Source organism: Osmia lignaria, chromosome 5, assembly GCF_051020975.1.
Source record: "Osmia lignaria lignaria isolate PbOS001 chromosome 5, iyOsmLign1, whole genome shotgun sequence".
NCBI classification, from domain to species: domain Eukaryota; kingdom Metazoa; phylum Arthropoda; class Insecta; order Hymenoptera; family Megachilidae; genus Osmia; species Osmia lignaria.
In genome coordinates, this window is record NC_135036.1 from 7,661,064 (window position 1) to 7,676,082 (window position 15,019).

The window sequence follows — 15,019 nt, forward strand, 5'->3', positions numbered from 1 at the left end:
AATGGTAAATTAATAAAACCATTTTGTAAAATACTTAAATTGATATACATTACTATCTCTCGCTTTTACGAAGCACAAATTTTTAAACTTGATCAGCAAAAGCATGTGCAAAGTTCATAAGATTATCGGCAATCGATTTATGTGTTTTAGTCTATTTTTCTTTAACGACTACTTGGTATCACTAATCTTATATGTTGAAGTAGGTATAAATATATGTAAATTTATTATAATAAGTAAGTTCTTAGCACATCATCCATATCGACAAATGAAATTGTGTTTATCGTTTAGGTTGAAAAAGTTAACACAATCCGCAAGTGAATGGTAGGAGATACAAACTCACTGAATTGCTGATTTATTTCAAGTATACACATATTTATTTATTAGACATTTCATATTTTCGTTTTTTAAGTGTTCTGCATGGTATGTAAGTAAAATATACTCGATACGATCTTGGATTTATTCCGTAAAGAAACTACATAACCTTTGGATTACATTGGCTGGTACCCAAGCATTAGAAAGAATGTCAAATATTAAAATATTAGACGGTGGATTTTCTGCACAATTATCCACTCATGTTGGCGCAAAAATCGATGGTGATCCCCTGTGGACAGCAAGATTTTTAGCAACAAATCCTAATGCTGTTTATGCCACACATTTAGATTTCTTAAGAGCAGGGGCAGATATTATAGAGACTAATACATACCAAGCTTCAATTCCTGGTTTAATGAAATATTTATCTATCACTGAGGGAGAAAGTATAAATTTATTACATGAAGCTGTTAAGCTTGCCCAAAAAGCTGTTAATGATTATACTAAAGAGATTGAAGGAAATAATAATATTGAAAATAAGAATCCAGTCATTGCTGGTTCTTGTGGACCATATGGAGCTAGTTTACATGATGGTTCTGAATATAATGGGGCTTATGGTAAAACAACACCACGTGAAGTAATGATGCAATGGCATAAATCGCGTATTGATGCCCTGATTGATTCTGGTATAGAATTATTAGCATTAGAAACAATACCCTGTTATCAGGAAGCAGAAGCATTAGTGGAACTTTTGAAAGAATATCCAAATGTCAAAGCATGGCTTTCATTTTCATGTAAAAGAAATAGTCAAAATATAGTAGATGGAAGTAATTTTCAAGAAGTTGCTACACATTGCTATAAGATGGCTTTGCCTGGCCAAATAATTGCTATTGGTGTAAATTGTCTTGCCCCAAAAGATGTATCTCCTTTACTAAAAAATATTAACAAAAATGCAGCAAATCAATTTATACCATTAATAGCATATCCTAACAGTGGAGAAATATATTCATTACCTGAAGGATGGATAAAGGATGAAAGTTATCCTCCATTTGAAAATTTTATTCCTGAATGGCTAGAGATTGGGGTACAGTACATTGGAGGTTGTTGCAGAATGTATGCAGAAAATATCAAATCAATCAGAAAAGAAGTAAATAGCTTTAAGAAAAAGGAAGCAGAAAAAGAAGACTAACTTTCTTTCAATATAATAGTCAAATCTTCCTATTTTTACTAAATAACGAAATTTATTGATTAAATATTGAAGTAATTATATTACTATTTTATATAATTATGTACTGCTATTTTGTAAATATTTTAATCTGGTACCTCGTTTAATAAACATACTGTTTTCATTATTTCACAATTTATTTTTTTATAAAATAACGCGAAAAAAATTTATAAAAGATATTGATAAATATAGACTAACGCTTATCAAACGTGTATTAGATATCATTTAAAACACTCAAAAATGTTCCACACGTTGATATACAGCATATTGCGCAGTTTATCTCAACGAGTATAAACACGTGACAAAATTTGATCTTAGTGGCGTGAAGAGTTTTTACTATTTAGGTACGAAGAAAACGATCTTTCACTGCATAACGTTTTACTTCCTTTTAAGATTTGATTCACTTTCAATATTTATCTCACAGATTTCGTTATGGACTTTGGAATAAATGTATTCACCGAGACCAATTGTAGCAAATATTGCCTCAGACTTGCAGTATCATTTATCCAACTAAGACGTGTGTGAAACTGAAACCTAATTATTATTCATACGATCTTTTCATATTACGAAATATGTGTTAGTGTTGAACAATTACGATTATAATTTTATCATATTGAAACAATTTTGTATATTCCTCTATAACTATACATTACTCAGTTAATTATTTGTACCATAAATAATTTATAAGAACCAATCACTACAATTCTAGTAGAAAATCATGCAAGAAGTAAAAGTATTAGATGGAGGATTTTCTACACAATTATCAACACATGTGGATGATCCAATAGATGGAGATCCTTTGTGGACAGCACGATTTCTTGTTACAAATCCAGAAGCTATTATTGCTACACATTTAGATTTTCTAAAGGCTGGAGCAGACATAATTCTTACAAATACTTATCAGGCATCCATAGATGGCTTTTCAAAATATATGAATATGACCAAAGAAGAAAGTCTTGACTTATTTTCTAAAGCTGTAGATTATGCTAAGGAAGCTGTAAATTTATATAAAAAAGATATTGAAAATATACAAATTATAAATGCAAATCCACTGATTGCTGGATCTGTAGGACCATATGGTGCCTGTTTACATGATGGGTCAGAATATACTGGCAAGTATTGCTCACTTGTGTCCAAGGAGATTCTTATGGATTGGCATAGACCACGTATTAGACAATTAATTGCTAGTGGTGTTGATCTATTAGCAATAGAAACAATACCATGTAAAAAAGAAGCAGAAGCATTGGTTGAATTACTTAAAGAATTTCCCAATATTAAAGCCTGGCTATCCTTTTCCTGTCGTACTGATGGAAAACACATAGCTGATGGTTCTGACTTTCAAAATGTTGCAGTACAATGTTATAAAAAGGCTTTAAAAGGGCAGATTCTAGCTGTTGGGGTTAATTGTATTGCACCACAAAAAGTGAGTTCCCTGTTTAAAGGAATTAATGCAAACAACATGCTAGAATTTATTCCACTAGTAGTATATCCCAATAGTGGTGAAATTTATACAGTGGAAACAGGTTGGATGAAAACGAATGATTATTATTCCTTACATCAATTTATACACGAATGGCTTAATTTGGGGGTTCGATACATGGGCGGATGTTGCAGAACACATGCCGCAGATGTAGAAAAAATACGAGCAGAAGTAGAGAAATGGAAAAGTGCCTGAATCTTATTATACTCTCAATAATCAAACTCGAGCAATTACCAACAAGCAACAACTTTGTTAATTATGCATATATACAACTTTTTATCTTTGGATCGAAAAATCATATATACGGAAAATAAATTTTTATGTAATATTATTTCCTATAAATAAAGTTATTATAAAAACAAAATATTTAAACAATGTTAAATTTGCTTTCACCTTCCACGTATGAAACCTAAATGCATGCAATAAAATATACAATTATATATATTAAGTTTTTATTTACGGAAAAATATAAAATATCGTAATATGATTATACTATATAAAATCTTTAAATATATATAGAATACTTATCATCACCAAATATTATTAATAAATAATATTTAAATAGTTTATATTTAATATGTATATATTAATTCTGTATTGATTGATTAATGTATGTAAGTTCATTACCTACATCATACACGTTGTTTTCCATACTTACTTTAATAGTCTTACTTTCCATATCGACAATGAACTTAGAATTAGGTGGGATTTGAGTTTTACCTTTTAATACATCGTCGGGAACAGGCTTACTTCTAGGTCCTAGAAGAGGATCATCATAACGGTACAGAACAATCGATGACAAATCTGAAAAAAGAAATAAATACTAACAATAAGTTATAACATAATAAATTATTATAGAACTTTTGTGGTGATTGTCTGCGTACCTTTTATATGCTTATTTTCTTTTAATATTCTGGATATAACGTCTACTGCAGTATCCGAATCTGAGATTTTTACAGATGTTCTAAATAAACCACTGCATTTTTGTGAATTCATAACACACACAGAAATGCCAGGTTTAGTAGAAAAGTTTACATAAGGAGAGCCAGGACAACATTCTCCTTTCGTTTTTTCAGGGGCTTCATCGGTATATTTTATCGTAATATTCTCCAACTAGATTTGGCCGTAGAGGAAAATTATCGAACGTCAAAGATGTCAATACAAATAAAGAACGGTACTTACATCTAAAGTGTTCTCAAGATACTGTTTATTATCTTGAAGAACTTTGAATTCATCAAAATCTAATGTCAAATCCAGTGCACTCAATCCAATTTGTTCCATTTTCTCCCGCACAACTTGTACAAATGGCATTACGCGTTTCATATGCGTCTTTAATACCGGGAGTTTTCCGAGTTCTGTGACAATGATTTTATTTTCGGGTAGTTTATTGCCATTTTCCTGAAAAATAATTTAATATATTAATAATGTGAACACGCTATTTTCTTCAAATCTACTAGTTAATAATTACGCACGAGATATAAATTTTTCAGCGTAGTTAAAATAGTATTTTGCCAAAGAGGATACGTTTTTGCTACCCAAATTGTTCCTTGAGTAGGTTTATCTATTACTGATGATTCTGTTTTTCCTTTTGGTTTCTTTGGCGTCATATAATTCTTTAAAAGAATCCTAAACGAATGCGCAGTATTCATAAGATACTGCGATGATTTTATAAGGATTTCATCTATTTCTCCTACTTGAGGCCATCTAGCATTTAATATGCTACCTTCCTATAAAAAAATATTTAATCCCCAATGTAACATTATTAATTTCGATATTGAATTTTATTTCTTTAATTAACATTCTATATTAGACATTGACACTTACTTTACCGATGAGATTCCATATATACTCTGATACATGTGGACAAATGGGAGACAAAAGAATAACTTGAAGTTCTATGAATTTCATAATTAATGTCCAATTAACTTTGTCCAGTGTACTTAACTGTATATATTTATCTTTTGCTGCTTGTAGCTCGAAAAATCCTGTTTTCAGCGCTTCTTTATACAACATTTTGGAGTAATTCTCTCCCGTCTCTCGTATTTTTAAATTAATTTCGCTAATTCATAAATTAAATACACGACATTAATTTTATAAATAAAAATTTGAAAGTAATTCAATAAATACCTTTCAAAAACCTTGTCATTAAATGTACATGGTTCTCCATGTCTAAAAGTATTCTTAGAGGCTAATACTTCTTTTACCCATTCAATAAAATTATATAATCTTAGAATTCCAGCATCAGCCATACTTTCCACAAAATTAGCATCTTCTATCGAATCGCCGGAATCGGCTAAACAAAGTCGCATACCATCCGCCGAAAACTTTTGTACGGCTTCAGTAAGTGTTAAGAAATTACCCTCTGATTTGGACATCTAATAAAATAATGTTTATACAAACCTTTATAAAAATGACCAATTATACCTAAGAGTTAAACTTACCTTGGCCGAATTTAACTGTAAATGCCCATTCGCTCTTATTCCTTTCGGCCACAATTCAGGCTGATCAGGCCACATCGCAGTATGATTATAAATGCAAAATGTAAGATGATTTTGTACCAAATCTTTACCAGACACTCTCACATCTACCGGATACCAGTAATAAAATTCACGTCGCATATGATCTAATGCTTCTTTCTTAATATTTGTTTTTGGAAATTTAGCATCTTTAAAGAATATGTAGTCCCATACTGCCGGTGTCATTTCACTGGCCCTAAATAAAATCATTTTCTTAACACAAATATACATATGCAATAGATGTGAGATATTTTGACATAAAATTAGGAATTTACTTTATATTATATGTGTTTGGCTTGTCGCCTTTAAATGTTCCACCTTGCAATAAATGAGCTACTGTGTAGTAAGCCATGTAGATTGTTGAATCTGAGAGAGATTCTATTAACCAAGTTTCATCCCATGGCAATTTGGTACCTATAATATGTAGTTATAAACCATTTGCTAATATTCTTTGATGGAAAGAAACAAATATTTACCGAGACCGTAAGTTCTTGAACAAGCATATTCGTGTAACCAATCAAGACAAGCTAGAAAATTTCTTCTCACTTCATCATGATAAGTATTAAGATTATTTAAGGCTTTCATTGTTTGTTTCTTCCAATTTTCTTCCCCATAATCTAAATACCACTGATTGCATAAGGCTACTACACATTCATCATTCGATCTAGATATTACAGCCTTTTCAGGTTCATAATATACAACTGCTTCATCCTTATCTACCAATTCTTTCTGTATCTGTTTTTTAACATCTTTAATTTTCGTTCCTTTGTATTTACCAACTAGTAATACACCATCATAAAAACCTTTCAGATATAATATCTCTTTTGCTTCTAATAGTTTAGTCTTATCATTTTGGGACTGAATGTTTAATTTATCGTATAAAGTTACCGCGCCTAAATTACCGTATTCTGGTATTTCAATAATTGGTATCTGCGTGTAAAATTGTATAAAATATAATTTTTAGTTTCAATTCGATACCACCATTAAAAATGTATATTAAACTCACAGGATCATAAGGTAGCACCATTTCATCAGTTATACCGTACTTTTCCCTGAGAGCTTGTTTCTTTTTTAAATCTACTAAAGCTGCATAATCATCAGGAGAATCGCTAGGTACCGAAGTAACAATTCCGGTACCTTTATCTTCCTTAATAGTTAACATTGGTAAAGTATAAATTACTTTATTCACAGTCATAGGAGCTTCCAATGTTAACCCTAATATTTGCTAACATATAATGTATAGAATTTAGCATTCACTATTATCATGACCTTTCTTATCAATAGAAACAGGATACTACCTTTCCAACAAGTTTTGTCACAATTGCTATCTTTCCTTCTTCTTCAAAGAAACCTTGATAAGCCATATTTCGAGCTGCTCTTTCTGTCGATATGAATATATCTCCATTCGATATAGTATACGCGATATAAGATATATCTGGGTGAACCCAACAATTTGTCTGACCATACATGGTTTCTGGTCTCAGAGTTGCAGCTACGAAATACACTGGCTTGTCATACCTATGTAAATATATTCATTTTTAAATATTAAAATTAATTTTTATAATTTTACGTTATACTTACGGTAAACACGGAGGATAAGGTTTTAGCAATTTCATTTTTATTAATGTATATTCTTGTGGTCCTACACCTTCCCCAGTTGATCTATCATGATCCATACAAGGTTGACCATCTTTCGGCGAATAGATTGTATATCTTTTCCCGTATATCACTTTGTTTTTAGCCTTTAAATGTTGAAATTGCCAACGTACAAATGAATCAAAAAATGGATTTGCATCAGTTGTAATGAACGTTCTACGCCAATCTATCTGCAATGAGTTTCATATTGTGTTCTTCAAATATAACCATTCATGTGGCGTGGCCGAACACGCGGCACGGACGATGTTAAACTCTTTAATAACATACATGCAGCCCAATTGACTTCAAATCTTGCACAGCAAGAGGAGGAAAATAATCTAACCAATATGTAGCATCAGCAAAATTCTTTATTTCTTCATCTTTTAAACCAATTGATTGCATTATTTGCCACTGATATTTGGCAACAGTAGTTTTTGCAAGTGCTTTACTCTGAAATCGAAATTACACATTAGAATAAGAAATATGTGATTAGCTTATATATTATCTCATTACCTTTGTTCCTTTGCTTTTATCTTTCATTACTATATCATCTACAATACTTTCTAGTACTTGGTCCTCTGGAAACTTTGGGGGATAACCATATAAATCCATTTCTCTCTTTAATTTATCAGCACAAGCTTTAATAGGCATACCAGTACAATGAAAACCAAATGGAAAAAGAACCTTTTTCCCTAAGAGACGATTGTATCTTGTTGCAAACTACAAAATCATTAGTTACATTAAAATTACATTAAACTAAGATATGGAAATACAGAATTAAATACCTACTTCACATTTTGATAATGAGAATGTATGACCAAGATGAAGTTTCCCATTCATATAAGGAAAGGGAAAAGTTGTAAAAAACTTTTCATCCTGTGTTTTGCGATCATAAAGAGGTGCATCTTCCTCGTATACTTTCTCAGCTTCCCATTTTGCTTGTACATCTTTCTCAATTTTTTGTAAATATTCTACCTTAAATGTTCCTTTTCTTTCTACTGCCTATGAATAATAATTGTCTTTTCCATCATTTATACCTCAATTAAGTTACTTGAATTAAATAATTAATCTAACATTTATATTACAAATTAAGGGTAGCTAATCAAACAAAATTCAATACTACAGAACTAAATAATAAAACAATAATTTCTTTATTTATTCTTTATTTTTAACAACTATTTGAAATAAATTATTGAGGATACATTGAGAGTTGATTAACAACAGCTTGCAGATTAACAGTACTGACAAGAAAATGGTCAAAAGTGGATGGTAGAGTTGCTCATCCAGACTATGTTTATTCGAAAGGACACAAAACGCGGAGTTAATGATGGAATTTTTGGGTGCCATTGGCAATGGATTTAAAAGTTATGGGACTTCGAAATTTCCATATTTTTAAGTGCAAATGATTAGAAAACATGAGAAATCGAAATATGAAATGAAAATTAAGTGTAAAAGTGACAAAGGCATGAATTTGAGATGATTAGAAGATGTTTACTAACAATTAAGATGAGTTTCAGGAAAAATTGCATTTGTGATGCAATATGCACTTAAAAATATGAAACTTTCAAAGTCCCATAACTTTTGAACCCGTTGCCAATGGCACCCAAAAATTGCACCATAACTCCTCGTTTCATGCTTTTTCGAATAAACAATCTGGACGAGCAACTCTACCATCCACTTTTGACCATTCCCTTGTGAAGTTATTCTCATTAATTCTATTATTACACTTCAACCAATTATTAACTGCATTGATAAACAATCAGTATAAGTTAAACAAGAATAATATTAATGCTTACCATTTTTGCAATATGTATTAATAGAAGAAAGTAAATTTAAGTAAATACTGCGCGTAATTCCGTACACCATCAGCAACCATGTGCCATGTGCCGGTTTTATGACATATATATACATACTGAACAAGGCACTGACAAAACGAAGAATAGATCTACAATCTTATGAGACTTTGTGTTGGATGTTCTGAAATACCGACATACTTATAAAACCTCATTTTTGCCAGTCATTTGTGGCGCACTCTACGATTGAAGACAATGATTTTGGGAACTACATTGTAGCTGAAGGATCTATGGATCCTTTCAAATAAACGAAACAACGAAACAAAAAGAACTCAATAAATGTACTTCGTAGCTATGTTTATTCGAAATAATTAACGTTACAAAGAAAATGGGATTTCAAGTTAGGTGGGAATCGTAGCACTTGGCTCGGTATCGTTTTCTAAAATCTATCTTCTGATAAATGTTTAGGAAACGATACCGATTACCAGGTCACACCACGTGGAGGTGGCTACGTTAGTGACCCACCCTAAAATCATAAGAACGTGAAACCATTCAAAACATCCAACATAAAATAAAAATTTAAACAATACAATCCTGAAATAGAAAATAAAATGAACATCCTAATAATAGAAACAATTGAGAAAATAATAATAATTTAACAATAAAATGCTGTAACGGAAAACATAATTATTAGGATTAGATATACAAGAACGTGAAACCATTCAAAACATCCAACATAAAATAAAAATTTAAACAATACAATTCTGAAATAGAAAATGAAATTAACATCCTAATATCAGAAACAATTGAGAAAATAACAATTCAATAATAAAATGCTGAAATAGAAAATATTAACAACATAATTCCTGTAACAATTAAGAAAATAACAATTTAACAATAAAATGCTGAAATAGAAAATATTATTAACATCATAATTCCTGTAACAATTAACAAAATAACAATTAAACAATAAAATGCTGAAATAGAAAATAGAATTAACATCCTAATATCAGAAACAATTAAAAAATAATTCAACAACAAAATGCTGAAATAGAAAATATAATTAACATCATAATTTCGATTACAACTGAAATGAAAAATGCTGAAACAGAATATATAATTACCATTACAATCTCAGAGTAGGTTTTAAATAAATAGAACATAATTAAAATAAGAACATGAAATATAATTGATGTGCAAATCAATAAGAAAAGAATAATTTATTTCAATCAAGCAATAAACGAAAAAGAAATAGGGGAAATAAAATCGCGAGTTGACCATTCAACGAGTTGGGTACTGAACTCGTAAAATGTCGAGTTCAATACATCCTGGACGGTATTATTCATACCGTTCAAGGAAAAACACAAAAAATGAAAAAACAAATTAGCGAGCATAGTGACAGAATGACTGTCCATCCGAAGATGGAGAGCCATTAGTAGTTCCCCTCTTCTGGGCAAATTTTGCCGGGGCTCTTCAGCATATAGCCTCTTCTTTCTTCGGCAATAGCCTCACAAAAATCACTCGCGAAAATTTTACGTTTGCTCAGACGTTTGTAAAAACGTAACACGTAAACGAGCAACGATCCCTTGAATCGCTACTCGCATACCTGCACAATTTTTGCAAATGTCCAAGCACAAAACACTTTTTAATTTCACTTCACTTCACTTCACTGCACTTTCACTTTAATACTTCATTTTTGTAATCGGGTCTATTACCACGACTACGACTTACAAACTAATAAGGCTTGGCCTTGAAAAAATCAAGAGAGAATGCTAAATTAATTAATTAATCAACTAATTAATTTGCATTTTCATTTTTCCTCTCGATTTTTTAATTTCCAACCCCAGATACAAGCTTCTCACGTATTAGAGGAGAATACGAAGAGAAACATGAAAGCTTGCTCTGGCCCTGCCTACTTATAAACTAAACTCAATCACACCAGAAGTAAACTACCTGCCTGCCTATCGCTATATTTAAAAAAGGGCAAAAATCATTCTCACAAAAATTCACTCCACGGTTCTCATACAACCACCCGGGTGCAAAAATGCCTACACCTAGAGAGAACGTCCCGGGACGCCTCCGACACCCGAGTTCAATTCAACTTTCACACTCTAATAAAATCATACCTGTTTGCTGAAATCGACTGACAAATAATAGTGAACATTATGCTAAAGTAATACATTTCATTTTCATATTCTATTGAATTATCTAATGTAAAAATTTTGCAATTTATTCTTGATAAGTATTTTGCAATGATATAGTAAGTTAAGATTGTTAATAAACGATACAAATCCCACATCCTAACCACACACACACATGTGGAACTTATATCGTGGTTCACTATTGGTTCACTACTTTTGTCAGTCGCCAAAATGTACACTTAAAACTAAACCTTGTCCACCGCCCTCCACCCACGCGAGTACATCTAAGTACCCGAATGAGCTTTGGGCATAAAAATGAACAAGGCCAAAGGTATTTTCACCTACCAGTTTTCTTCATGTGTGCTGAAATGCCTAAGCTAAAACGTATGATTAGCAAAAACTAAAGATGATATTCTCACTTTATTAAAAGTAAGAATATCGGCGAAATTTCACGGCTCCGATTTAGTATATGGGCTGGCCCCCCCAGGGGGTTTTATTTTTAATACTTACTTTGCAAATATAAAGCTTGAAGAGCAAATACAGAAAAGCAGAATTGAGCAACTATGACAAAATGGTGCACTGCTAATATCAGCTGGCAACGGAGGTTCTTAGGCCCCCTGGACTTACGCCCGACGCTACATACCACCCACCCCGCCTGGACGTCGTAACGCCAGGACAGGATGCACCCCTTCGCTAAGAGCGCTACCCGCCCGTCCAACACGTTGCATCCAACGGTGTCAGATTGACGGACGCCCATAGTATAGACAAAAGGACTACAGTTTAGAATATGGTAACATATTTTCATATGTTCCGTATTCTAAAGCTGCGCCTGCAAAAGCCTAGTAATGCATGGGTTTATCTCCCATGAGATGGTGTTTCACGGTCTTATGCCGCGGAATCCTTGTAACTAATTTGATTAAATAAAATATTGGATTGAGTTTAAAAACCAAAAGGATTCCCACCGAATACTAGTCAGTGCATTGTCATATTTACCCTCGCGTTGGAAATTTTTCGCAACACTAATTAAAATAGAAAATCCTGATCTAAAAACATGACTAGTACATAAACATCTAACGAGCTAATATTTCACTACACTGATGAATGATGAGTGTGAATGATGAGGGTTTAGGGTCGAGAACCGTGAACGTGATAGAATGAATTTGAAATATGAACGAAGAGCTTTCTATAATGCTTGAAGAGCAAATACTGAAAAGCAAAATAGAGCAACTATGACGCAAAAACGGTGCACTTCTAATATCAGCTAGCAACGGAGGTTCTTAGGCCCCCTGGACTTACGCCCGACGCTACATACCACCCACCCCGCCTAGGAAAGGATGCACCCCTTCGCTAAGAGCGCTACCCGCCCGTCCAACACGTTGCATCCAACGTGTCAGATTGACGGACGCCCCTAGTATAGGCAAAAGGACTGCAGTTTATTAAATGGAACATATGGATGTGCGCCACATTCTAAACTGCGCCTTGATAGGCCTAGTAATGCATGGTTTTATCTCCCATGAGATGGTGTTCACGGTCTTATGCCGCGGAATCCTTGTAACTAATTTGATTAATTAAATAAAACATTGAGTTTAAAAACCAAAAGGATTCCCACCGAATACTAGTAAGTGCATCGTCATATTTACTCTCGCGTTATTTTTCGCAACACTAATTAAAATAGAAAATCCTGATCTAGCAACATAACTAAAGGGGAGCTTTAAATTATGCTTGAAGAGCAAATACTGAAAAGCAAAATTAAGCTAATATGACTCAAACATTCGTCCACTGCTAATATCAGCTGGCAACGGAGGTTCTTAGGCCCCCTGGACTTACGCCCGACGCTACATACCACCCACCCCGCCTGTTTAAGGCTCTAGGCCCAGGCAGGGTGCACCCCTTCGCTAAGAGCGCTACCCACCCATCGAACACGTTGCATCCAACGAGTTCGAGTGGTGGACGCCCATAGTATAGGCAAAAGGACTTTAAGACAGCTTAGCGTATGGGATGCAACATACTTAAATGTTCCGTACTCTATGGCTGTGCCTGAAAAGGCCTAGTAATGCATGGTTTTATCTCCCATGAGGTGGTGTTCACGGTCTTATGCCGCGGAATCCTTGTAACTAATTTTATCAAATAAAAACCAAAAGGATTCCCACCGAATACTAGTCAGTGTATAGTCATATTTACTTTCGCGCCGGAAATTTTTCGCAACACTACTTAAACTTGAAAATTCTAACCGAGTAATATTTACTCTCGCGTTGAAAATTTTTCGCAACACTACTTAAACTTGAAAATTCTAACGGGGTAACATTTACTCTCGCATTGAAAATTTTTCGCAACACTACATAAACTTGAAAATCTTTACGGGGTAATATTTACTCTCGCGTTGAAAATTTTTCGCAACACTACTTTAACTTGAAAATCCTAACGGGGTAATATTTCACTACACAAGGGTATGCGGGTGGATAAATGATTATGTGATAGAGTTCGTGAGGCTGAAGTGTGAATGGTGAGTGTTTAGGATCGAGAACCGTGAACGTGACAGAATGAATTTGAAGTATGAACGAAGAGCTTTCTATAATGCTTGAAAAGCAAATACTGAAAAGCAAAATAGAGCAACTATGACGCAAAAATGGTGCACTTCTAATATCAGCTGGCAACGGAGGTTTTCGGGCCCCCTGGACTTACGCCCGACGCTACATACCACCCACCCCGCCTAGAACAGGGTGCACCCCTTCGCTAAGAGCGCTAGCCGCCCGTCCAACACGTTGCATCCAACGTGTCAGATTGACGGACGCCCATAGTATAGACAAAAGGACTGCAGTTTATTAAATGGAACCTATGGATGGGCGCCACATCCTAAACTGCACCTTGAAAGGCCTAGTAATGCATGGGTATATCTCCCAGAGATGGTGTTCACGGTCTTATGCCGCGGAATCCTTGTAACTAATTTGATTAATTAAATAAAACATTGAGTTTAAAAACCAAAAGGATTCCCACTGAATACTAGTAAGTGCATCGTCATAGTTACTCTCGCGCTGGAAATTTTTCGCAACACTAATTAAAATAGAAAATCCTGATCTAGCAACATGACTAAAGGGGAGCTTTAAATTATGCTTGAAGAGCAAATACTGAAAAGCAAAACTGAGAAAATATGACTCAAACATTCGTCCACTGCTAATATCAGCTGGCAACGGAGGTTCTTAGGCCCCCTGGACTTACGCCCGACGCTACACACCACCCACCCCGCCTGTTTAAGGCTCTAGGCCCAGGCAGGGTGCACCCCTTCGCTAAGAGCGCTACCCACCCATCGAACACGTTGCATCCAACGAGTTCGAGTGGTGGACGCCCATAGTATAGGCAAAAGGACTTTAAGACAGCTTAGCGTATGGGATGCAACATACTTAAATGTTCCGTACTCTATGGCTGTGCCTGAAAAGGCCTAGTAATGCATGGTTTTATCTCCCATGAGGTGGTGTTCACGGTCTTATGCCGCGGAATCCTTGTAACTAATCTTATCAAATAAAAACCAAAAGGATTCCCACCGAATACTAGTCAGTGTATAGTCATATTTACTCTCGCGCCGGAAATTTTTCGCAACACTACTTAAACTTGAAAATTCTAACAGTGTAATATTTACTCTCGCGTTGAAAATTTTTCGCAACACTACTTAAACTTGAAAATTCTAACGGGGTAATATTTACTCTCGCATTGAAAATTTTTCGTAACACTACTTAAACTTGAAAATCCTAACTGGGTAATATTTCACTACACAAGAGTATGCGGGTGGATAAACGATTATGTGATAGAGTTCGTGAGGCTGAGGTGTGAATGATGAGTGTTTAGGACCGAGAACCGTAAACGTAACCACCCCCCTGTAGGGGGGGCCAGCCCATATACTAAACTTATGCCAGTTTAATGAGTAA

The 15,019-nt window shown here is 34.0% G+C and overlaps 3 protein-coding genes across 5 annotated transcripts; 2 read left to right on the forward strand and 1 right to left on the reverse strand.

The window, feature by feature from the left end:
- Positions 1-93: 93 nt before the first annotated feature.
- LOC117604734 (betaine-homocysteine S-methyltransferase) lies at positions 94-2,306 on the forward strand. 3 transcript variants are annotated; one of them, XR_013062159.1, is made up of 3 exons: positions 206-321; positions 410-1,878; positions 1,959-2,306. XR_013062159.1 is itself a non-coding variant. In XM_034325143.2 (2 exons), the coding sequence occupies exon 2, from the start codon at positions 521-523 to the stop codon at positions 1,496-1,498; it is 978 nt and encodes a 325-aa protein (XP_034181034.2). In that variant the 5' UTR covers positions 94-199; positions 289-520; the 3' UTR covers positions 1,499-2,306. The 3 variants fall into 3 exon arrangements, 2 of the variants coding, with proteins under 2 accessions (XP_034181034.2, XP_034181032.2); XM_034325143.2 differs by adding an exon at positions 94-199 and having other exon boundaries at positions 289-2,306; XM_034325141.2 differs by having other exon boundaries at positions 410-2,306.
- On the reverse strand, positions 1,696-9,115 carry LeuRS (Leucyl-tRNA synthetase). The gene is made up of 16 exons (XM_034325140.2): positions 8,962-9,115; positions 7,955-8,167; positions 7,679-7,885; positions 7,454-7,615; positions 7,112-7,356; positions 6,829-7,048; positions 6,537-6,755; positions 6,007-6,460; positions 5,806-5,944; positions 5,456-5,726; positions 5,142-5,389; positions 4,839-5,073; positions 4,487-4,741; positions 4,197-4,412; positions 3,899-4,127; positions 1,696-3,818 (listed from the first exon to the last, which is right to left on the reverse strand). The coding sequence occupies exons 1-16, from the start codon at positions 8,962-8,964 to the stop codon at positions 3,601-3,603; spliced, it is 3,534 nt and encodes a 1,177-aa protein (XP_034181031.2). The 5' UTR covers positions 8,965-9,115; the 3' UTR covers positions 1,696-3,600.
- Positions 2,253-3,209, forward strand: LOC117604735 (betaine-homocysteine S-methyltransferase). Its single transcript, XM_034325144.2, has one exon. It carries the CDS (start codon positions 2,253-2,255, stop codon positions 3,207-3,209), a length of 957 nt encoding a protein of 318 aa, XP_034181035.2.
- Positions 9,116-15,019: the final 5,904 nt, after the last annotated feature.

Coding starts and splice junctions, on each gene's coding strand:
- LeuRS (XM_034325140.2), bottom strand. Junction 6,461..6,536: donor TGGTGCTACCTTATGATCCT/GTGAGTTTAATA, acceptor TTTTACACGCAG/ATACCAATTATTGAAATACC. Junction 5,727..5,805: donor CCAAACACATATAATATAAA/GTAAATTCCTAA, acceptor GATTTTATTTAG/GGCCAGTGAAATGACACCGG.
- LOC117604735 (XM_034325144.2), top strand. CDS start 2,253: ATGCAAGAAGTAAAAGTATTAGATGGAGGATTTTCTACACAATTATCA.